The following is a 24,080-nucleotide window of genomic DNA, read 5'->3' on the forward strand; positions in this document are numbered from 1 at the left end:
CCTGCTGTACTAGAAACTTTTAAAAATATATATCATTTTCAATAACAGTGCCTGTACCTACATATATCAAACAATGAAACAAAATACTTTATACCAGTAGCTACAAATTGAAATTAAGAAAGCACAATCATAAAATATCTTTCAAAGCAAAAAATAAACAGCACATGTAATCATAAACCAATAGTATTCAGAAGAAAATGATGTGGTTTTCAAAAAATGATTTAAAATATATCTCTTGTCAAATAGCTATCACTAAATTAAGGAATTACATGATGATTGAAATCATTTAACAAACTTACCTTCTCCAGGCACGCTGAATTTGAAAAATCTTATCAATGAACAATGTGCAAGGACCTACATGCACACCTGAAGTGCAGTCGACACAGAGTTTTCCATTGTGAGTAACATAACAAGTACAAGGCTCTGCTTCAATAACAGCAACAAACTTCTTTTTAGGAAAAGCTTGCTTCTTTATTCTGCAAATATATTTAAATAAAAATGATGACTGCAAAAGAAGGAAGTCGACTCTTATGTACTCTTAGGAAAATTTATTTCAACTAAAGCAATAGAAAAATAAATGTTTTACAAAGTGGAAAGAAATAAAAGATAGAAATCACAACCATGATGTATGAGAAAAAAATTCAAAAGTACATAGAGAAATCAACATAAAATTTATGATTGCATAACAGATGTCTGAAAATGTATTGTATAGGGTAAGTGCACCAGTATTTATTCAGCTTAAAATTGCATATGACGCATTCTCTCCTTCGTTTACTTAATACCAATTATCAGCCAATAGCAGTTAAATGCTGAGTACTTTTTCTTGAACTAGGTAACAAGTGATTTTATTTTATACAATGTGCTTGTTTGCTACTCTGCTCGTTTTTCAGTTTTTTTTTAGTTAAGCGGTAATGTCAGCATTAAACGGTTAATACTTCTTTTATTTTTTATTATAATCTAAATTTGTATGGCTTTTATTATTGTATAGTGTATAATTTAATGTTTTAAATATAAATAAACTCCTTTTCACGCTAAATTGGTCTAAAGGAGTAAGTCTACTTTTGGGTACTGGTTTCTTTTGCAACAGTTGGGCATAGTAAGCTCACAAATGGTTCTATGCTGCTTGATTAGTTCACCCAGTAGTAATCCATAGCTCTTCTAATGCTTATCAAATATTAAAGTTAAATTTGGATTGCAGCAATAATTTATTTGTGTTCAGTAAAAATTCCTTGTATTATAAAATTTTTGCATGGAAAGCAGGACAAGGAGTCATGGTTTGTTATTCAAATCACGGGCTAACTTGGAAATTAGGAAAAATTGCTTCTTTAGTAGAGTAGTGGGCATTTGGAACAGCTTACCAGAAGAGGCGGTAATGTGCAAGGGGACGGATAGCTTTAAGAGGGCCACAGATTTTCATTGGGGACTTATAAACTGACTAGGACCAGACTAGCTGGTTCCAGATCCTGTTGCTGGTCGTCACATTTGTATTTGCATATTACATTGGTTCATTAGTAAACATTCAAGTGATAAGAAGCTAAGAGGTACTACACTTCAACAGTTAAGTTTACTCAAATATTTCCAAATTGTGGGCTGTCAAACAAATGTTCATTCTTTCTATCTCTCATTATTCTAAACTTTAAATACTTCATCAAAGGTTCAAGAGGCCTTTGTTCCATGTAGGCTAATTACTTGAAACATTGGTACTGCTTCTCATTACTGCCTATAGCCAAATATTTTATTTTTTGAGTTTTCTTCACTGAGGAATCAGAATTTATTTATTGTTCAAAATTCTGCTGAATGTGTTTACACATGGATACATTACAACAAACCCTGTTTTTATTTATTTTCCTTCATTAATTTAGTTTTTTTCCAGGGCTCTAAGATGGCTCTCATGAAAAGGGTGAAAATATTTTTGAATTTCAGTTGACCAACAAGAATTATTTCATCTTTTTCCAGTTCATTTAAAACACAGAACCTTCATTTTAAACAGTAAATTCTATCTATGCTAAATGTGGCCTTGACAGGGAAATCTTTTCAGTGCTTCTGAAACGGATTTCTAATTGTATTGTTTTGAGGTAAAATTATTTCAGAAACTAAAAATGATGCACCTAGAAGGGTGTAAGTGCCAAAATTAAAAGCTTGGAAATCACTAGCAAGAATGGAGGAACCTCTAAGCTATTTTGTGGCAAAAGATGGTACTAGTAGCCCTGGTAGGTGTTGTTTTATCTATAGCTTGATTCAAAAAACTTTTTTAATGGAAGCATGATAAGGCTTGAACTTGCCACATGTTTTACTCAAAACTTAGAAAAGTACACTTAGGTCGGTTTTTGTCTCACTGCCTCAATTTTAGTTTTGTGTTCCTAGACATTTGCACTTGTGCAATATAAATTATTTTAATACAAGATGTAGAAGATAATTATCAAAATGTACTGGATGCGATGCATATCATTTGTGTTTCCAGTTTATTTGTAAAGCATCTGAAGATAAAGTTTTGAGAAGGAAAAAAAAACAAAACAAAAAAAACAAGAATGCACGCGCAATCCAGTTCTTCCATAGTGAACGAAATATGGCACTGAAGTTCCATAGTTCAAAAAAAGAGAGATATTTTTAATAGGAGTCGTAAAACATTAAATTAAGGGCTTAAAACTTCCCTTTAGCAGACAAGCTCTGTCTGTTTTGTTTTATAACATTCGAGAAGTAAATTTAACTATCAGTGAAAGTGGAAATCTCTCTATTCAGGAATGCATCATCTTTTGGGAAAAGGCACCCATTCCCGCCAAATCGTTGCCAAATTGTGTGAATAAACTAAAAACCTACAATCAAATTTGGAGAGATTTACAAAAAATCGCAAAGAAACTGCAAGAAGTATTCAGGCATCGCCAACAAGAATTTGTAAATAATTTAAACAATTTATTCGATATTGCACATGCTGATGCACTTGTTAATCAAATTGGAGGAAGATAGGATTTTCTTGCAACTCCAAAGAGAGTCCAGCCGACACGGTCACTTAGGTGTAGTGTATAAAATACTGGCCGACAAAGAGGAAAGGGCTTGACTTCAAGCTGTCAAAAAAGAAAACAGGTGCATGAAATACGATTCCGCTTCAACATCCTCAGAATAGTATGAACCAGAACAAGATTCCTCTTCAAATTCTAGTGAAAATATACATTCAGAAGATTTCCCTGAAACACATAAATCAGTACCTGGAACAAGTATTTCAGAACCTAAAACAAGTATGCCAGAATCTGGAACATGTTTATCAGAACCTGGAACAAGTAATTCAGAACCCAGAACAAGTAAATATGTAATGAGGAGTGATTTTATTAATACTCCAAAGTTAGTTGCTGCATTGGACAGGTGTCAGTTACGTATATGAGATTCTGTGTTCATTCTTGAAGTTACTATTGACGCACTTGTGTGTATAACATCGATGAATTTCCGATAAGTAAATCTTCAATTCAAAGAATTTGAACCGAAAAGCGGCAAGAATAAAAATTGATTTTTAATGCGAGGTTTTTCTTGCAACTCCAAAGAGAGTCCTGCCGACACGGTCACTTAGGTGTAGTGTATAAAAAACTGGCCGACAAAGAGGAAAGGGCTTGACTTCAAGCTGTCAAAAAAGAAAACAGGCGCATGAAATACGATTCCGCTTCAACATCCCTGATGATGTAGTGACTTTACATTGGGATGAGAAACTGTCGCCTGCTTTGAGTGCTCAAAAATCAAAAGAAGATTGTTTACTTATAGTTATTTGATATGGATGTAAAGAAAAACTCATTGCTGTACCTGAACTGGATGATTCCACATGAAAAGAACAGTCTCAGGCAGTTTGGAAGGCAGTTTTTGATTGGGTTCAAATTTCCTGTTGTGATACTACAGCTTCCAATTCAGGTCGTTTTAATGGTGCTTGCGCCCTTCTTGAGCAAAATATAGATAGAGAAATGCATTCCTTTGCTTGCCGCCATCATATACAAATACAAATGCAAAAATGACGACCAGAAACAGGCTCTGGGCCCAGCTAGACTGGTCCTAGCCAATTTACAATCCCCAGTGAAGATCAATGGCCCTCTTAAAGCTATCTACTCCCTTGCTCATTACCACCTCTTCCGAGTTTCCTCTAAGGAGAGTTGATAGAACTATCATATTTTTAGGCATAGATACAGAAAATAAATTTAAAGTTTAAAATAAGACCACTGGAAGTCATGCACCAAGCTCGATGGATGGCTCGAAGGATTAAAAACCCTAAAACTATTACTACTTAGTTCACATTTAAAATTAGATACGAAGAAAAATGAAGCATTGTTAAATGTCTGCTTGTTTGTAGTGAAAATATAGGTGAAACCATGGCTTCGATGCATTTTGGCAGTCAAAGCACCCAACAAAGATTTGTAATTTTTGAAATCTTTGAAAGCGTACAAAAATATGGACCCAATTATCATAAAAGCTGCTCGACAAAAATGTATCCTGCATTTATGGTATTTGTCTGAAGAAATAGCAGTCCTAGCGCTTTTTGATGATGAGGTAGAAGAAAGAAAATCAAAAATGGTGACAAATCTATGTAGCGAAGACTTCTCGACTCATGAGAAAAGATACATTCCATCGAAGGAAGATCTTTGTGGTTTATTGCATGGTAAGTTTTGCACATTGATTTCATCTAGTTGTTTAATTAATTATTCCTTTATATCGTGCATTTGTTGCCAGTTATTTTATTATTTCTCAGAGAAAACAATTTATGATTTCATATCAGCCAAAAGTCAGTCATTGTGTACTAGACTTAAAATTGATGATAGTTTTCTTAATGCGAGTTCCTCTCTATGGAACAATAATATTTCATTCCTTGATGCGAAAAAGACAGTCTCAATGCTTAGAGCAGTAAACGATGTAGCTGAAAGAGCAGTAAAAATGATGCAGGACTTCCATGGTTAGCTAATAGCTGATGAGGAACAAAAACAATTTGTGTTACATTACTTTCAAGAGCATAGGAAGATCTATCCTGACTGCAAAAAGCAAAATTGGAAACAAAAATCTGTCCAATAATGTTTCTTGTAGTGTAATATTGTTGTAAATATCTGCTTTAAATAAATTGATGTCACGTGTAGTAAGAAATTATATAGTTAGCGATCTTTCCACTGTAATCACCATACAGGATTTCAAGTCCAACTTTGACCTCAAGTGGGCATGGGTTTCCGTAATTTTATTGCAATAAAATTTTTTTTCCATATTTCTGAGGTGAAATGGAAAAAATATGGAGGGTATGCGTATTTGATTTCACATTTTTTTTTTTTTTTGCCATTATATCCTGGGACACCCAATATATATACATACTCTCACCTCTAAGGGTTCCCTTATTTTATATTATTGAGATAATTTTGTGAAAAAATTTTCATTTTCTGTGAAAAAAGTATTAAATGTTTTTTGAGCTTTATGCAAATTATATTATCATACAACAACTTGTATTAAGAAAGTTTGACAGTGTTCTAACATACAAGGAGGGGGTGGGGGAGAAGGAAATAGCATTAGAATTTAAGTTTGAGAAATTTCTAATTTTATCACCTTTTGCTGAAATTTTCAATTAAAACTTCCTGAAAAGTTTTCCGGGGTAAAAATAAACCCCTTCGGGAAAAACTATTTTTTCCATTTTTTCCCGAAATATTTCGTTTTTTTTCTGACTATTTTCATTTTTGGTAGTAATAAAAAAATATTTTTATGATGTTTTACAAGACATGCCTCAGGCTCATGTATGCTTTGAAAAATCCTGACACATGTCAACTGAAACATCAGCTAGAAACACTGAAAATGGACAATGACCTACAAGCCTAGAAAGTAGTTACATTATTCTAGACATAGAGAAGTGCTTTCATCCTTATTAAAGCATTCACTTAAAGGCATTAAGTTAAGAGCTAAGTTTTTTTTTATTTTAAATAAGCATTGCATTTTATTAAATAAATAAAGGAATTGGCAATTTAAAACATACAGCATTTCTAGAAACATAAAGCAAAAGGGATAATCATAAAGAGTATGAGATAATTGCATTAAACAATTCCAAGTTATTTTATTAATTGTAGTTTTACCTCTGAAAAAAGAAATTTGATTTCCACTTCTTGCTGCTTTTCCTCTTAACTCTGAGGTACCAAGCCTAAAACAATCATGTCCTTTGTAGTGAAATAGTGTCAAACAGTGTTTAACAATAAAAGCAATAAAATTTTAGCTTTTTAATTTGAGGCTTGAATATTTTATTCTGAGTAATAAAAAATCTACAAGAACATATTAATTAAGATTGTGCACTTTTATGATGATATCATTAAACCATTCATGTAATAAAACTCATACTTTTATGATACCTCAATAAAGACCATTTCATTTTTATTTCCAAGCCCAATTGAATATTCTTCATGCCCAGCACAGCTGCCATGCTATAACATTTCATGTCATGTTATCTTTCTCCCTTAAATTTTCAATCATTGTACCTGGAAATCTTAAGAAAGAGCTACTTTGACCTTTACATCAAGTTCACTAAAAAAGACTCTTGTCATTTTGAGCTCATCAAAAAGAATGAAAAGTTTCATTGTTTCAATGACACATTTTAAGGACTATGGAGTAGTTCCTAAAATCTTAAGTATTTGTAAATTAGAGGTTCATAAAATTGAGCATTATCTGTTCCTGTGAATTTGTAGAACTATATAATTTCATAAATCAATGCATAGCATTTGCAATATTAAAACTAAAAAGTATAGATCAAAAAACTAAATACAATAATACAAATACAAATACAAATGTGACGACCAGCAACAGGCTCTGGGCCCAGCTAGGCTGGTCCTAGTCAATTAATTAGTCCCCAATGAAGATCAATGGCCCTCTTAAAGCTATCCACTCCTTTGCTCATTACCGCCTCTTCCGGTAAGCTATTCCAAGTGCCCACGACCCTGCTAAAGTAGTAGTTTTTCCTGATTTCCAAGTTAGCCTGAGATTTAAATAGCTTAAAACAATGACCCCTTGTCCTGCTTTCCCCGCAAAAATTTAATCCATTTACATCTTTCATTTTGATAAATTTAAATAACTGAATCATGTCCCCTCTGACTCTCCTTTGCTCCAGGCTATACATGTTAAGCCTATTAAGTCTGGTATCATAATCTAAATCTGAGAGTCCCCTTACTAATTTAGTTACCCTTCTTTGAACCCTTTCCAATATAAAAATATCTTTCTTCAGATAAGGCGACCAAAACTGAACAGCATACTCCAAATGAGGTCTTACTAAACTCCTATATAAAGGCAGAAGAACTTTCTTAGAATTGTTTGAAATAGATCTATTGATGAACCCAAGCATTTTGTTGGCTTTGTTACTAGCAATACTGCACTGTTGACTAAACTTGAAGTCCTGATTTATAAAGATACCCAGATCCATAACATTTTCGGCCTGATTTATGACTGAACCCTGTAAATGATATTTCATACGCTTATTTCCATGACCTAAGTGTAGCACTTGACATTTCCCTACATTAACTGCCATACCCCATTTATCTGCCCACTTAGTAATATGATCTAAATCCTCTTGCAGCTGTTTTACTTGTTCTTCATTTTCGACAATCCCCATAACTTTTACATCGTTACATACATTATTTAATATTAATAACAACATGTATACATGTTTCAAAAAATAGAAATAACAGCTTCTGCTGCTTATTAACAGAATAAATTCGAAATAAAAATTTTGATTACAGTACTTTTAATCTGTAACTAAAGAGGGATAGTGAAAGGGTAATTTTAGAGATTAAAAAAATAATTTTTTAAAGAGTTTTTGTGAATGGTCCTTTTCCAAAAAAGAATATTGTGAAATATTTTGCCCAACCCCCTTCCCCTTAAAATATTTTTATGAAGGGCTATTTTAATAGCAAAAATCAATGAAAATATCAAGTTTTAAATTTTTTGACACCTTTAATACAATTCAGAAAAGTTTTGAAACAATCAGATCAATATTACTACAGTAGCAAGAATTTAAAATATTTCAACTGCACTATTTTACTAACAGTTCTGTGATCTTTAAATGCTGCTTTCTCAGTCTGAACACTTTTTTCTTCTCCATAAAATCAGTGTTTAAAGTGCTAAAACATAAAGAAGAATTCATCAAAGAACTTTTTTAGCGAGTTCAAAACAATCTATGTTTTGAACAACAAGAACCCCCCCCCCTCCCTTTCAACAAACAAGAGAGGGGTTTTGATGTTACTTGAAAGGATAAAATACTTAAAATGAAGAAGTAACAGAATTTGTGTTTCTTCCAGGGCTGCAGAGTCAGAGTAGGACTGATTTTGGAGTAAAAGACTCAGATTCAGGAGTCAAAGGCTTAAAGTTCCAAGAGTTAGAATCTGTCATTTCCCCACAAAGTCTGCCATTCTTCTAGTGATTGCGGAGTTGGAGTCAGACTGATTTTGGGTTAAAGGAGTCTGAGGCTCTAAAATTCCTGGAGTCGGTCATTTTTGCTCTCACTCTGCAGCCCTGTTTTCTTCAACCTTTTCCCTTAGATTCAGAATTTTAACTTGTTAAACAAAAACAAATTTATTAATATAAAAAACTCATTCCAAAAGTTGTTATAGGTTCTATTATAGGTGTAATAAAATATAGATAAATAAAAAAGCAGGGGGGAAAAATAAGTCCTTAATTTAAAAGAAAAAAGTCAAATAGTATATTTCATAATCATCTTATTTTTGTTTTTCATAGAAAAATAATATTTTTTAATAATAAACATCACACTATCCATTTCAATTAATAGGCTTTTTACAATAGTTCCTTTATCAGTCAGCACATTTTACTTATTCCTTGCTCCTCAAGAAACTGAATAAAATATGGGTTCAGATTATTTAAAGTAAAAAACAATCCCAATATTATACAATTTTCAAAAAATATTTTATTTTATTTGTCTCATACTTTGCAGATCATAGATAGTTTAGGCCAACTTTATGGTGGAAAAAATTCACTGAGAACCAGTAATGTTCAGTGTTCCCACCTACAGTAAACTCCCAATTATCGGTGAGTGGATTATTGGCGGGGCGGATTATCCACAAGTTTATTAACAAGCAGGAACATGTATTTTTGCAGAAAAAAAAAGGCTCTTTTTTTTCGAAACACTGAAATTTAAACTCAGTTAATTTTATTTTATTTATTTGTTTATTTATTCATTTATTTTTTGTGTTTCCTTCATCATACATGCAATTGTTCTTTACTGGTGTTGAGTTCAATTGTGCAAAAATAAAAAACATTTTTACTGTACTGTACATATTTTCACGGTTTGTAGAATGTATTATGCATCAATACAGCCAAGTGTTTGAAGAAGGACAATTTTTATCTTATTTGTCCCTCATTTTAGCATTTTTGTGGTTTATCCACGATTTTTAATATCCACGGCACTTGTGTCACTGAATTCCGCAGATAATGGGGAATTTACTGAATTTTGAAATTAAAAAATTGAAAGATATTCCTCCCAAAGTAGAATACTTCAGGATCCTTTATCTAGTCATGGAATGAGAAAACTAACCTCAATTAACAAAGCAGCTTGCTTTTTAATTTCATTTGCTTCAAAAGCATTGTAACTTTTTAACAAAGAAATAATTTTCCTGTTCTTCAGTTTTATTGCCAAGTCTAAAGGAGTAACCCTATAACAAATATTAATAAATATTACATCAGAAAACAAATATACATACAAACATATATGCTATGGAAATACATGTATCAAAGTTTGAGTTGAGTTCAATTCTTCTTTAGCAATTGAAAAAGCAAAAAGCATTTAAAAAAAAAAATCTTTGAAAAATGCTAACATGAATCAGGCTAATAAATATGCATTTGCAACCCTTTGTAGATGTGTCAATCTGTTTCATTTTTATTTGAGCTAAATTTTAAACTTTGATTGAGACATTGACGCCTCAGAGCAACACTAAGACATCTTCAAAAAAAAAAAAAAAGAGTTTATGATCTTTTTCATATTACCAAATGTGCCTTTCTTTAGTGGAGTATTCGAAATTTTTTTATATATACAAATCTTTTGTGTGCAAAGCATAACTTTGTGTTGCAGAAGTTCCAAAACTCATCTTAGTTTAGGGCAACACTAGGTTAAATCAGATATCCTTCTGTTTTACTAAAATACAAGCAACAAAATGTTAAATTTGCTAATGTTGCTCTAACAATTATCACATGATAATTTTAGTTTCCTTTTTTCATGATTTAATATTTTTATTTGCAGCAAGCAGGTGATAATATTATTTTCAAACATAAAACGCTCTTAAAAGCTGTTCGAAGTTTTTCAGTATTGTTCCTTTTTTAGGCATGGTAGTATGTTAATGCGGATGGATCTGCGGTAGGAAAAACTATATTTGATTGAAATACTGTCACAATTTCAAGCAAAGTATATTTGAATTTTATTTGCTATCTAAAAATGATTGTTACGCTCTAAAAATAGGAGTGAAAAAAATGCGCAGTTGGAGGGTGACACCATTATCAAAAGGTGAATATTTAGTACAACTATAGCATTGTTACAGAGTTCTATACTGCCATGGGAAGGTAAAAAGCAGTGTCTGAAAATTTTTCATTGTTTTTTTTCTTTCATATTTGTCATTAGTTGTACTTTGGATTTATGGTACAAGCTTGCTGATTTGGTTTCCACTGATATAAAGCACAAAATAAATGTCAAATTCTAACAATTCCCTATTGTTAGAATGGAATTCAAAACACATTTCTTTAAATATCTCAAAACCTCATTTCTGCAGATGCTCTGCTTTACCTTGCCATGGCAGTGTAAAGATCTATACATTTTCTATAAGAAAGTTCTTTAGGAAAGTTTTCTATGGAATTCTATAGACAATTTTATAGAAGAAATTATTTTAAAAAGTTTTCAACTGAATAACTGAATTACAAAGAATAATTCTGTAAAATTCTATTCACAATTTTACAGAAATGTATTCCTTTAGTGATAGAAAAAAGGCATCATTTTGTTTTATGTAGGGATTTTCATTTATTTTTTTGTGTGTCTGTTTAGTGAATATTTTATTTAAAATGATACTATTTAGTAAAAAAAATGCAGAACACTTTTTCTGGCTATTTTTATATGCATAATCTATAATTTTAAAACAAGTGGGCATCTGCCTTTGTGTCTATCTGTCTGTTTGTCAGTGTGTCTGTTTGTAACCTCTTCTTCTAGAGTAAATTGTAAAGGTGAACAATTAGCTGAAATTCTAATGTGGCGCTCATTAGCTGTAATTTTGTTTTTTCGCAGGCAATAAAAAAAGGACTTTATTTTTTTTTTCATTCTTTTTCGCGAATTCTGAATTTATGAATGTTTTGAAACAAATTTCAATTCTTTAAGATTTAAATTCATTTTAAACAATCCAAAAAAGGTTCCTTGACAGTTTTTTTAATGTCAGTTTTCCTTTCATTCTTCATTTTCCCTTATTATTCTTTTTTCTTTTTCCTTTTTTTCATGATTCAATGTTTTTTCTGAAGTAGGCAGACAACAATTTTGTTTTAACTTTATTGTAGACTTTTACCATGATCGTAGTCCTTGATCTAATTTTCATAAGGACTGTTAGCTCTATAATAAGGGTTTTACGGAACTGCTACTCTTATTCTAATCGGGGTTTTGGGGAAACATTATTTGAATTCGAATGTCGCTTTTTTTTTAGAGGAGGGGGGCATTATTTAAAGTTTGATGATTTTTTTAATGAAAATCTGTTGACCTAATTTTCGAAGTTTTTTTATCTGTTAAAGGTTTTTTGGAACTATTTTACTAATCCTGCTTAGAAGGAGTCAATATTTAACGAGATATCTTTTCCTGAAAACGAGTATATTGCTCGTATAATTGTCATAAGAATAAAAACTCAAGCAAAAAGAAAACAAGCTGTACTAAATCCAGTTTATACAGAAAAACCATTCATCCCAATCAAAAAGAAGAATGATCTGGTTTCCGTGTGCAAACAAAATATGGTTCCAAAGAAGCAATACTTCTTTATATCTCTAAAGGGATCCGTGACTGTTGACAATGATAATAATTGTAATTCTGAATAATATCTAGTTTGGGTGTACTTCCAATAAAAATGTTTAATAGCATTAGACTTTTTTTAATTTCTAAACACAACCACAAAACCGCTTATTTAAAATCAACTTTACTGATGAGTTGGAAGCAGCAAAACAACAGCTTTACATTTATCTTAACCAGAGCTGCGGAGTCAGACTCATTTTGTGGTAAATGGGTCGGTGTTGGGCTGATTTTGTGGTAAAGAAGTTGAAAGTTTTAAATTCAAAAACTCAGAGTCGGTCATTTTCCCTCAAAGTCTGCAGTTCTGCCAGTGCTGTCGGAGTCAAAACCTCTAAAATTCCTGGAGTCAGAGTCGGTCCTTTTCTCTACAACTCTGCAGCCCTGATCTTAGCAGTGTCCTAATTGAAAATGATTGTTTGAAGTAAAACACTTGAATATGTTGCTGGAGTCGAAAGCTCTAAAATTCCTGGAGTCGGAGTTGGTCCTTTTCTCTCTGACTCCGCAGCCCTGATCTTAGCAGTGTCCTAATTGAAAATGATTTTTTAAAGTAAAACACTAGAATATGTTGCTATTCTCTTTTATATATCCTAGTTGTCTTCAGAAACATTAAGAGCAACAGTAGGACAAGTGAATTTAATTATTTTCCTATAAGATTAATTAAATTTTTCAGTACACTCCTTAAGATGTACTCAAAAGTTAGGGGAGTTCCTATTTTTTTTTTTTAATCAATGAATTACAACCTCAAATATTCAGCATTGAAAATGAAAACAAACTTTCAAATCAATTTTACTAGAAACTCTCTTTTTGCACATGTCCTACTCTTGCTCTGAGGCGACGACATGTTCAAAGAAGAAGTTATTCACTACAGCTAATTAAAACTTTTGAAAATTAGGAAAAATAATCAATTATGTTTACCATTGAAACACCAGTTTAATGCCAATGTAGTAGATGCATACTGTAATAAGCTTATTGTGGGAAAAGGGAAAGATACACTGTATTAATACTTAATGTGAATTTCATGGATCCATTGTGATACAACTAAGAAACAAACTCACTAGAACTGATGAATTTAGTCAAAATGTTTTCAGATAAGTTTTGTTTAATAACATAAAATGAAATGCCACAGTAAAAATGTTTAAACTGCAGTTAATTTTCAGAATTTAGAATGCTCTTTTGCATTTTGCAAAACATGTAACCATACTATAAACTCTGAAATACAGATCAACAGAAAAAATATGATGCACTAGTCGACCCGTGCGGAGCTCCGCACTTTTCTTCAAATTGTTTCATGTGGCGTTTCACTCTTTAAAAGTTTCAAAGAAAGAGCATTATGAAGAAGAATCAAAAAAAGTAAACAGATTTAAGTAAACAGAAAAAAGTAAACACACAAAAGAAAGTATGTAATTTAAATTCATCAGCAACAAAACCTCGGTAAATATAACGTTGTGATAATGTAATCATCGCTCACTTTTTGGTTGTACGTATTTTCAATGCAAACATAAATATCATTAAAAGTGTGACTGAGTGACTAGTGAAAGAGCAGTAATTGTGCATGTGAAAAAATGGATTGTGGCAAATACTATCCTGCCTATGTGAGCTTCTGATGGAAAAAAGAAACATTTAAGAGATATTCATTGGCATGGATTCCAACTGGGGCGATTCTGATTATCAGCACCACACTCCAACCAACCGAGCAATTGAGCCTTCATTTTCAAATGCTATTCATTGAAGCAATGTGTAATAAAAAACAGCAAAAAAGCTAATTGCCAAAAAAAAAAAAAAAGACCATGCGTCTATGTTTTGTCATTAGCCAGCATGATACACTTTAAAATTATCTGTAAAACATGGAATCTGATTTAGGAATGAGGAAGATTTTGCATTGCAATTGAAACAAACATTCTAGAGAAATAATAAATTTGATTGAAAATAAGAGTTTTTATTTTTGAAAATTGATACAATTTCCCACAGCAAGCTGCTTTAACCGTTATGGCTTGAATGTCAGCACATGTTTTTCTTTTAATCAAACACTTAAAATTCAAAACCAAAACCAGTTGAACTGAGTCTGTTTTTTAAGTGTAATTTTTTGAAAGTAGATAAAATGCCTTTTTTTATTTCGCTGAAAGCAGAGGAGCAGAAAATTATTTCTTGCTTTCGAAGTTAATAATAATTGTAATGTTTTACATCACATTCGAATAAATAGTTAAAGGTTTACGGGATGAAAAACGTAATTTCAATATGGCGTAGTATTTTTTTACTTATACAAAAGGTCGAACACTGCTAACAGCAAAATCTACATTTCAGCATACAATGAAAAAGTTTTTCTGCACAAAAAGGATTCCCTTGAGGTCTGAATTTTTAAATCTAATACTTTTTTTATGATTACATTATGCTTAGTCATCTGAATGGAGTCAAAGCTTTAAAAAAAAAAGAAAGAACACCCTTCCATTAATAGTCAATTTATTTGAATAATAACTTTAGCCTGCATAAAGGAGTCGAAACGCCAAGGGGCGTTCCCGTTGCATTTATTTTATTGCCTTACGTGTGTTATCTGTTGTATGTTATGAGTACATGTAATGCGTAATATTAATCTAAATTAGCTATCCAAGAAGAATTTCCTATGCCGTGGTTACATACATAACTCAAGTCAGCGCTCCCTCCTCCAACTTGGAGCAACACCAATTGAAATCCTCTACAGCCATCGAACTCCAGAATTAGCAGATCTTGTCATCAAGACATTAACAAGAGGTATCTAAATCCTTCAAACTTTGCACTTCATCAAACACGACAACAACAACAATTATTTTTCTACTTTTACTAATAAATAACTTTTTTAGTCATTAAAATATTATTATTATTTAATTGAAGACTGAAACCTCCCCCCCCCCCTTATGATTTAATTTATATTCTACAATAAATATACTGTAACTGATGTCTGATTTCTGAAGAACTGTATTTAATACAAAAAAGATGGAGGGGCTGCTAAAGAAGTGGATGCAATGAGATTTCAAAATTCAGATTTGTTTTTGAGATTATTAAATTTTCCAATTTTAATAGCTTTTATGAGCAATACTATTAAATCACCCAAGATTTTTAATGCTCTTTTAGGTACTATTACTTTCTCTTTGCCCAGGACATTTTTCCATGACTTTGAAAGAAAATTTAAATTTTCCATAACTTTTAAAGGTCTGAAATTTGCTTATTTTTTCCTCTATGACTTTGCAGGATTTCCATGACCCGTACGAGCTCTGTTAGCAGCAGACACGAGGCAAACTAAAAACTATTGTTCAAAAAACCCCTACAGATCTTCTGTGATTATTGATGAATGATATGTCTCTGAAACTCTATTTCGTTCACTTCCTCAAGGATATTTTGCTTAAACACAAACTATGAGCAATGAGCACGAGGAAAGGTTTCACCAAGATATCTTTTCAATAGGATGCAGTTATCATGGTTATTGAGCACTGTTAATGCTCCCCAAATTCTGCTGAACTACTGCAAGAGATGGTCCTTGTTTGAGGTACAAAAAAGTATTCGAAAAAGATGTGTTTACAGCAATATCCAAAAGCAACCAATGCTTTCGGAGAAATAAACACCGTTCAATACAACAGGACCTATTTAACCACTTTGGCGGCTCTAATTCAAGGAAAAATTGTAGCCATATTGCAGCAGGTTTTCGCACGTTAGTTTCACTGCAGCACATATTGGAACTCTGCTTCTCCCCCTGGAAAGTGTCAAGATTATCTTCGACCACGCCTGCCTTTTAGTTCGCACGAGTGACTTCCAATGCTCCCCATTCCTGGGCGTGTTCGACGGTCAGTTGTAGAAAAGTGTACAGAGAAGGAATTTGAAAAGCATTGAAAACAGATACCTAAACGCTTGGCTTCGTTCTTCTGAAACAACATCGTGTTACTATGCTTTTCAACACAATGTGTGTATAATATTACACATCAACACTACAACACTTCGACACGCGCATACACTATATGACCAAAATTAGTAATTTGGTATTAGGAAACTTTGAAAAATTCATTTTTACGGATTTCTCCAGAAATAAGAAGCTAATTCTGTGTATTTTTTTTCAAATAAAAAGTATACTCCAGTTATCATTTTCCAATAAAAATTAAGTCAATTCAGTTAGGGGACTAGCAACAATATGAGGAAACAAAAAAAGGTTTTTGATCTTCTTTTACCGTAATTAGTTGGGAATGCGCAACAAATTTCAGAAATAAGTTAAAGAACTATGTAGAATTTATTTTTATATTTTGGTGAAAGTATCACTTAAAACTACGGAGATATAAGCATTTCTTTGAAAAATACAAAGTGTTTTTGACGGTTTTCGGCTCATAACACGCAGTTTTCCGTCAAACGTTACTAAACTTTCAGAATATTTGACAGCATACTTGAGAAATATAGTAAGAAAATTTGAAGTAAAAATATTGAAAATTTGATGAAATATGAACGTTTAAAGCAATTACTTTTTCACTGTGCATGCGCTAACCATAAGAAAATTATAACTTTCATAATCCAAATTCCAGATAGATCCTCCAACTATTGAAAAAATTCCACTCGATATCTTTAAAATTTGAAAAGTTGTCAGCGATCTAATAAGCCGAATTCATGGATAGGCGACGAAGCATGAGGGATCGTTCGCAAATAATCCGTTTTTATCATGAATCATTTTGCACGATAAGAGGAAAGTTTTGCCAGTTTGAGAACGACCCCTCATCATTCGTTGCCTAGCCAAGAATTATTGAAATTCAGCTCATTTGAACACTGATAACTTTTTAAATTTTAATGATATCGAAGTGGAACTTTTTTTATGAGTTGTAAGATCTATTTGGAATTTGAATTATAAAGGTTGTAAATTGTTATCTTTTGTGCATGCGCAGTGAAAAAATAATTGCTTTAAACGTTCCTATTTCATCGAATTTTCAATATTTTTGCTTCACATTTTATTATTATATTTTTCTTGTACGCTGTCAAATATTCTGAAAGTTTAGTATCGTTTGAAGGAAAACTCTGCATGTTATGAGCCAAATATCGTCCAAAAAAATTGTATTTTTGAAAGAAATACTTTTATCTTCCGTACGTATAAGAGATACTTTCACGAAAATATAAAAATAAACGCTGCATAGTTCTTTTACTTATTTCTGAAATTTATAGCTTATTCCCCGCTATTTAGAATGAAAGATGATCAAAAACCCTTTTTTGTCAACTCAATTTGTTGCTGGTCCCCTAAATGAATATTAGTAGACGTAATTTTAATTGGAAAATGATAACCGGAGTTCATACTTTTTATGTGCAAAAAACTACAGAGCAATTGGTTTTTTATTTCTCGAGGAATTTGTAAAATTGTGAATTTTTCAAAGTTTTCCAGTACTTTTGGTGATATGTTTATGTTTGTTTTTTGCTCCAAAATATTAGCTACTCCTTTCCTCTTCGAAAGTGCTGCATCTGTGTCGATAAGTAATTTATAATTTCATTTTCTTTTGAAATTTCCTCAGAAGAACCACTGAAATCTTCCTTCCCAAAGGTAGACCGAATTTGATTTCAATTCGAAAAATGAAATTGGAAGGAAACCCCTTCCTTTTTCAGTTCTTTTTAAATAGCTTATAGTTGGTTATGTTGCAACAAATAATTAATTCCCTTAGCTCATTCAGTTATGGAATTGTCATAGGCTTTTTTTAATTACTCCCTGAAGTTTTGATAAGTACATATGAGCGGCATAGCAACAGATGTGAAGTAAAATTACATTTTTCGACTTTTTTCTTTATATCTATCGATTAATATTATTGTGTAGTTTGTATAAGTAGCAGCGGCGTAGCGTAGGTTTCTGCCGTCCGGGGCAGGCACAAAATTTGCCGCCCCTCTTACACTCTCCTGCTAAATGTCCCCCCACCCTCCACCTAAAAAACGACATTTTTAGTATTTTACAGAACGAAAACATGATTTTATTATCCAAAACAAGTTTTACATTTTAATATAATCTTAAGCCAATGCAATTTGCTTTCGATTGTACTTCTCGATGAAAAATCAAAATATCGGCTTCATTTCCATGAGTTCCATGTCCGAAAAAATGTGCACGTTAAAAAAAAAAACATAAATAAATAAAATAAAATGAATACAATTTTTTAAAAAATTATACATCTTGAAGCACCGTATGTTGCATATGAGCCGACTCCACAGACCTTTAGTGGCAAACCTTCCCAAATTATTTATACTTATTGAAGTTACGATCACACATATAGTGTCCGTTTTTCACGAGAAGGCACGTCGCCACAGAGTACCATTTTACGCATCTCGTGAATCTTGATTGCGAAATACATAATTCGAATTCAAGATGTAAATTTTTTTTATATCACTTTATTTGTGTCCTCGAACGTGTGCGTCTTCGTTTTTTCTTCTATTTTTCCGCCCTCTAACCATCTGTGCACCTTCGTGTTTTTTTTTCTTTTTCTTTTCTTTATTTATTTATTTATTTTTTATTTATTATTTTTTTTTTCCGCTCTTTGGTAGTCAAGGTTGGCGCCCTCTGGGGGGACTCATTCCGCCCCGAACTGCTTGTCGATTTTTGTGATATTTATAATTCTCTTCAATGAGGTTGAACTCTCCCTTCTAGTCTTACTATATCAGCTAAAGTGATCAATACAACACATACATGTTAGTATCCAGTATTTCGTGCTCGTGGTTGAACGAGAAAAATTTCTTGAGACAAGTGCCGTTAAAAAAAAAAAAAAAACGTTTTTTAATTTTAATGTAGTGTTACAGAATTTGCCGCCCCTAGCATAGTGCCACCCGGGGCGAGTACCCCCTTTGCCTCCCCCCTACGTTACTCCACTGATTCATAGCTCTCCCCCCCCCTTCAAGAAGCCACACATTGTGTTTGCTCGCTGTAACGGAGATTTCGTAGCAATTTAATTCAAGCAATTTAACAGCAATTACCTTGCGACTAAAAAATCATTTCACTGAAACAGAAATTTTGTTTTATTAGTATTCGTTGTAACGTGATCTCACTATATGCAGTGCTGTAGTCGAGAAAAAATATTTTGAAGGGTGCGCCAAATAGAAAAGGTTAACATAACAATTTACATTACACTTGAATCGATTATTTCAGAAAGGGCATGTCACATTTTTTTTTTTTTTTTTTTTTCAAAATCGATTTCGCTGTGGTTTTAGTATGTAGAGAAATCGACTATTATAGCAGGGAAGTCTATACTTGTACAACAAAGCACTTTATTGAGGGGTCACATTTTTCGTTAGTGCAGAAAGGGCATAAGTCCCAGACTTATGTCCTTTCGTCACTTAACACGAATGACGGAATAGTAAGATGCTACTGTGAATGTATGGCAAGATCACAGAACTAGATTTTTGGGAGTAATACTTAGATCTAGCATTATTACGGTAATGGTAGGATCGTCGGTTAGGGGGGAGGGGATTCGAAATCACGACCTGGATAGAGATAAGGCAGAAAACTATCAGAACGAAATTCGCTAATTTATCGGGGATTTTATTATTATCACTCTACCATCTATATTACCCAAAAAATCACGTGATTTACAAATCCGTTCTGGGGAATTGTGAATGCCTCATACAATTTTATTTTTGTAAGGAATTCGTTAAAAAGTTGTGCGATACATTCTGATTGATGTAAAAGTTTGGATGTAAGTTCTAAAATGTGATACTTTTAACCACTTTTTTTTAAAATGAATGATTTGCCTTGAAAACATCAAAAACCATTCACAATTATCGGTCAATCACAATAGTTTTCTATCTCTTTGTTTATTAAATTTAGGTCTCTGTGTCATATGTATTTGTAAGTACAAACCAGTTAGAAATGGCCTTAGACCATTGAGACAAGCTCTCCTGCTAAACACACGTGTGGTAGAAGATCCCCCAGGAACGACCCCCATGGATAAGAGCTATTGTGTATTGTGAATGTTCTCGCTCTTTCTACTCATGCCTTTCTTTCAACCTAGAATAAGTAGAAACTGAATTCCTTATTGATTTCAACATCGAGTGCAATAAGGTGCTTTTCATGTTTTCTCGAAAGATCCTGCATCCCACCCTTCCCCAAGAAAGCTATAGAAAAAATGCTAAAGAAAAAAAGCTGTCTCTTTTACAACAGAATTATTTCTATACTAATCTCACAACAGCAAAAAAAAATATATATATATATATTTTCTCTTAAAATTGGTTGGTTCTTAACCAACTAATTAATTTATAAATGAATTTCACATTTTTTATATTCCTCATTTAAGATCATTATAAAAGCCCAGGGATACATTAATAATATATATGTACACTCTCATAAATAATGAATAGTCTGCTTATGATTATGCCTTTATGTTACGACAACCTTCCAAACCAAAAACATAATTCTTGTAACGTTACACCTATTAATACTGGTAACCTTACACATTTCTTTTTACAGAGCACATATGCTTCACGGGCCGTAGATCAAGGGAGGATGCAGACAAGCATTTTAGGGGGAGGGGTGGTCATGCTGAAAAACATTCAGTTTTGGTTACGAAAAATTTCTGACACTGTTTGAGTGTCAATAAAATGTATCAAATCGGCAAATTCATGGCATCTAGAACTGCACATTTTTTTTTTCAAATTAATATCAGAAGCAATGAAAGGAAGAATTATTTCAAATATTTACTTAAACAAATAATTAATAGACTAAAAATTATTACAGATGACAACTTTATTCATGAAGCATCTGAACACAATGCGTATTGATATATTTTCATGATATGCTACATTCATCCATCTAACTCGTATGCAATTATTAAATTATGATCACGTAAAATAATAATGAATGGATAATAGTGTCGATGGTTTAGGGGGGGTCATACCCCCATGACCATCCCCTGAAATCCGCCCTTGCCGTAGGCTGGGCACCACCACTGCGCTAACTTCTGAAGAAGATGAAGAAAAATAAAATAGATTTTGAATTAACTATTGAAATAAATTTGGGTTTCCCCGCACAGGTTCTAATATTTCTGTGATACCTTTCCGTCTTGCAAAATAATAGCAAATGAACTGATTTTAAAAAGCTCACAGACATGTTATCATCGGACTCAAAACTCCAGTTAAAGATACAATTCCCTTCAGGAAATCAGACAAATGATAATATGTGTACAATCTAAAGGACAATAAATCCTCTGCTTTGGATGATGCGTTACAGGTTTTCAAACACACATATGGAAATAAATATGCGACATATGTGTGTGTGTCATCTCTTAGTCAGAGCTTAGGAAGAGTTATAAGTATATTATTAAACTTTGCCGCATTCAGTAGTTGTAAATTCACCCTATTTGGGATCGTCAATCTAGAATAGTCATAAAAAAACTGAATGCAGTAAATATCTCATTGCCGGCACTTCCTTCACATTGATATCTAAAATTGATTAGCACGCTAGTGAAATGTACTTGTGCCCCGGCTAAGTGGCGGTTGAGCTGTGATTCGACCGCCTCGGCCAGAAACAAATTATGTTGCAAATTTTCTTTTGCAATTTGATATGTTTTTTTTTAATTCAAAATTGTACCTTTTGATATATCATAACAGAAATGTATGTTTGATTTTAAAATTTGTGTATTGATCCCTTCCCTTGGATCCAGAATTCATTCAACAATCGATAAAATGTTTATTTGCAATGTATTCTATTGAAAGTTACATTACATTAAGTTTAGTTTTTAAAAAAATTTCTGAGATTTAAAATGAAGCTATATAAATGTACTGCATTAAATATTCTTCAATGATTTCTAGTTTTAAAACTTATAACAATAGTGATGTTATTTATACATGAAAAGGTGGGTAATGCGGTTAATGGGCATCAATAAAGAAAATTATTTTAAAATTATATTTTATTTAATAGGTATAGATACAATATTTCAGTTTTTTAAAAAGATGCATTAATCTGTCAATATATCTTTAGTGTGCACGTTAAATTGGCAGTTGTATAGATGTGTTTCAGTATTTTTGCAATCAGCATAGTTTTACAAATTTTTAAATTACATTCTGTAGGATTAGGTTTAAATGTTGTGGTAAATTATTTTAAGTTGTAAAAAGGCTAATTTGTTGTTTACTTTATAATTATTAGTTTTAAAATTGGATAAGAAACTTGGCGAAACTTGTACTCTTAATAAGAAACGTGTTGAACGGTCAGAGAAATTTCCTCACGAATGCAATGAAACTGGAAATGGATTCTAAAAGCAACATACGTCACGTTATCTATCTTCTCCGCCCTGCTGTCAGTCAAATTCAGGGGGCTTACACGAGTGCTTCAGTACTCAAGAAAAAGAAAGTAGACAAACTGCTTTTGTGAGTGTAACATGTACAAGAGTGATTTTTACACTTTCACTTCTTTCTTTCGTTCCTTTGCTTATTTTCTTCAACGCTTTTAACAAAATTTCATAAAATTATCTGAACTTGTTCATTAAATGAGTTCTCCAAAATGAATCATTTAATAAACTTAAAATATGATTTGCTCTGAACTATAATCTGAAGCTAATAGATTATACTTGATTTATTTGTGTATTTTTAACATTATTATTATTTTTCACCCTCTTTTATTGACCTAAAAATTGACCTGTTTCGGATATGTAAAGTATTTTCATTAAAAAATAAATTTGAAAATTTAAAATAATTTTACATGAATGCCGCCGTAGCAAAAGAAAAAATAGCGAGACCGAAATAGAGACTTATCCAACTTTTGGATAAGTCTCTGTTTCGAAAATTATTGTCTGCAGAGAAAAAAAAAATCATTTATGCATCATTCCATATCAGTCGCTTGAAAAACGCATCAACGGTGCTATACTGCATTATATTATATTCTATCATATAGTTTTTTGTTTTGCAGCTAGTTTAAAAAATTATGATTTTTTTTTTTACATTTACTTATAGCTCACCGCCAATCTCTGATGCAAATGTACTTCCATTACGATTAGTATTTAAATACGGCATTAAATACTTTTCTATCATCTGGCTCCCCCCCCCCCTTTCCCTCAGTAGTGACAAAGAAAGGGATGATCTCACAAGTGCGCCAAGATGTGCTCAAAATCTGTTCTCAAATTTGTCCCCAATCTATTCTCAAATGTGCGTCCAATCTCTGTTCAAATGAGTTTCCAAGTTTTAACTAAGCAAATATCTTGAGCAGAACACAATTGTTGCATTTTCTTTGTAACAAAACATAATTCGGAACATATTTTAGTTCACATCCCGTACACCGGATCCCATTTGAACACATTTTAGTACACATTTATGCAGCTGAAGCATCTTTTTATTATCTGTATTGAAGTACGGTATAACTTCGATTTGAGATTTCCCCAATTTAACGACGAATTTCACTGTTCCGGATTCGACTGCATTAAAAATCCATGCTCCTCGGTTTAACGATATCCTTGAATTAACGATAACTTTTTTTCTGTCCCTTGAAAATCGCGTACGTTTGGGGTTACGCTGTATTTCAAACGAGCTTCCAATATATGCATGCTTTCACTGACGGATAAGCGCAAGGCGTCATGCCCATAGTTACAGTACTGTTAAGATTGGCCTGTTGGTGATTCGAAGTCAAAAGATTATCTACTGCAGAGAAAATTTATTGTTTCAACCAGTGTTGACTTTCAACCAAATCAGATTTCTTTTCTGCTAATCTAAAATTTAGTCGCAAAAAAGTAGGTATAAATCCAGAGAATACTAGATACGATCAGTAGAGCTAAGAGACGATGAATTTTTTGCTTGTTTCGGGCAAGACTTGATTCAAAATACTTGCTATAGATGGTAATTTGTATTTTTTATTTTTAACACGGTCAAGCTTCAAACTTAGTTGCTAATTTTATTATGTAACAAGAAAAGTTTATTATTATTATTATTATTATTATTTTCACTTCTAAACATGAGTGTGTCGCTGACGCGAAACCAAAGCCGCCCCCCCCCCCCAAAAAAATAGCTCAACTTAATACTTTTTCCTACCTCAATACGGGCGTTAAGTCAGTTTACGCAATTGGGGCGAGGTGGCGAATAAAAGGTACATAATATTAGCATGTCTTTAAAATTTCAT

At 32.4% G+C, this 24,080-nt stretch overlaps 1 protein-coding gene across 1 annotated transcript in view; it reads right to left on the reverse strand.

The window, feature by feature from the left end:
• The window catches only part of LOC129231099 (inversin-like), a 123,188-nt gene that overhangs the window by 24,313 nt on the left and 74,795 nt on the right, over window positions 1–24,080 (reverse strand). The window contains exons 13-15 of the mRNA XM_054865346.1: window positions 9,527–9,644; window positions 6,072–6,136; window positions 300–476 (exon numbers count right to left, since the gene is read on the reverse strand). Coding sequence (XP_054721321.1) covers window positions 300–476; window positions 6,072–6,136; window positions 9,527–9,644 — 360 coding nt within the window. The remainder of the gene's footprint in view (window positions 1–299; window positions 477–6,071; window positions 6,137–9,526; window positions 9,645–24,080) is intronic.

The sequence above is a fragment of the Uloborus diversus genome, chromosome 10, assembly GCF_026930045.1.
Source record: "Uloborus diversus isolate 005 chromosome 10, Udiv.v.3.1, whole genome shotgun sequence".
Lineage (NCBI taxonomy): Eukaryota > Metazoa > Arthropoda > Arachnida > Araneae > Uloboridae > Uloborus > Uloborus diversus.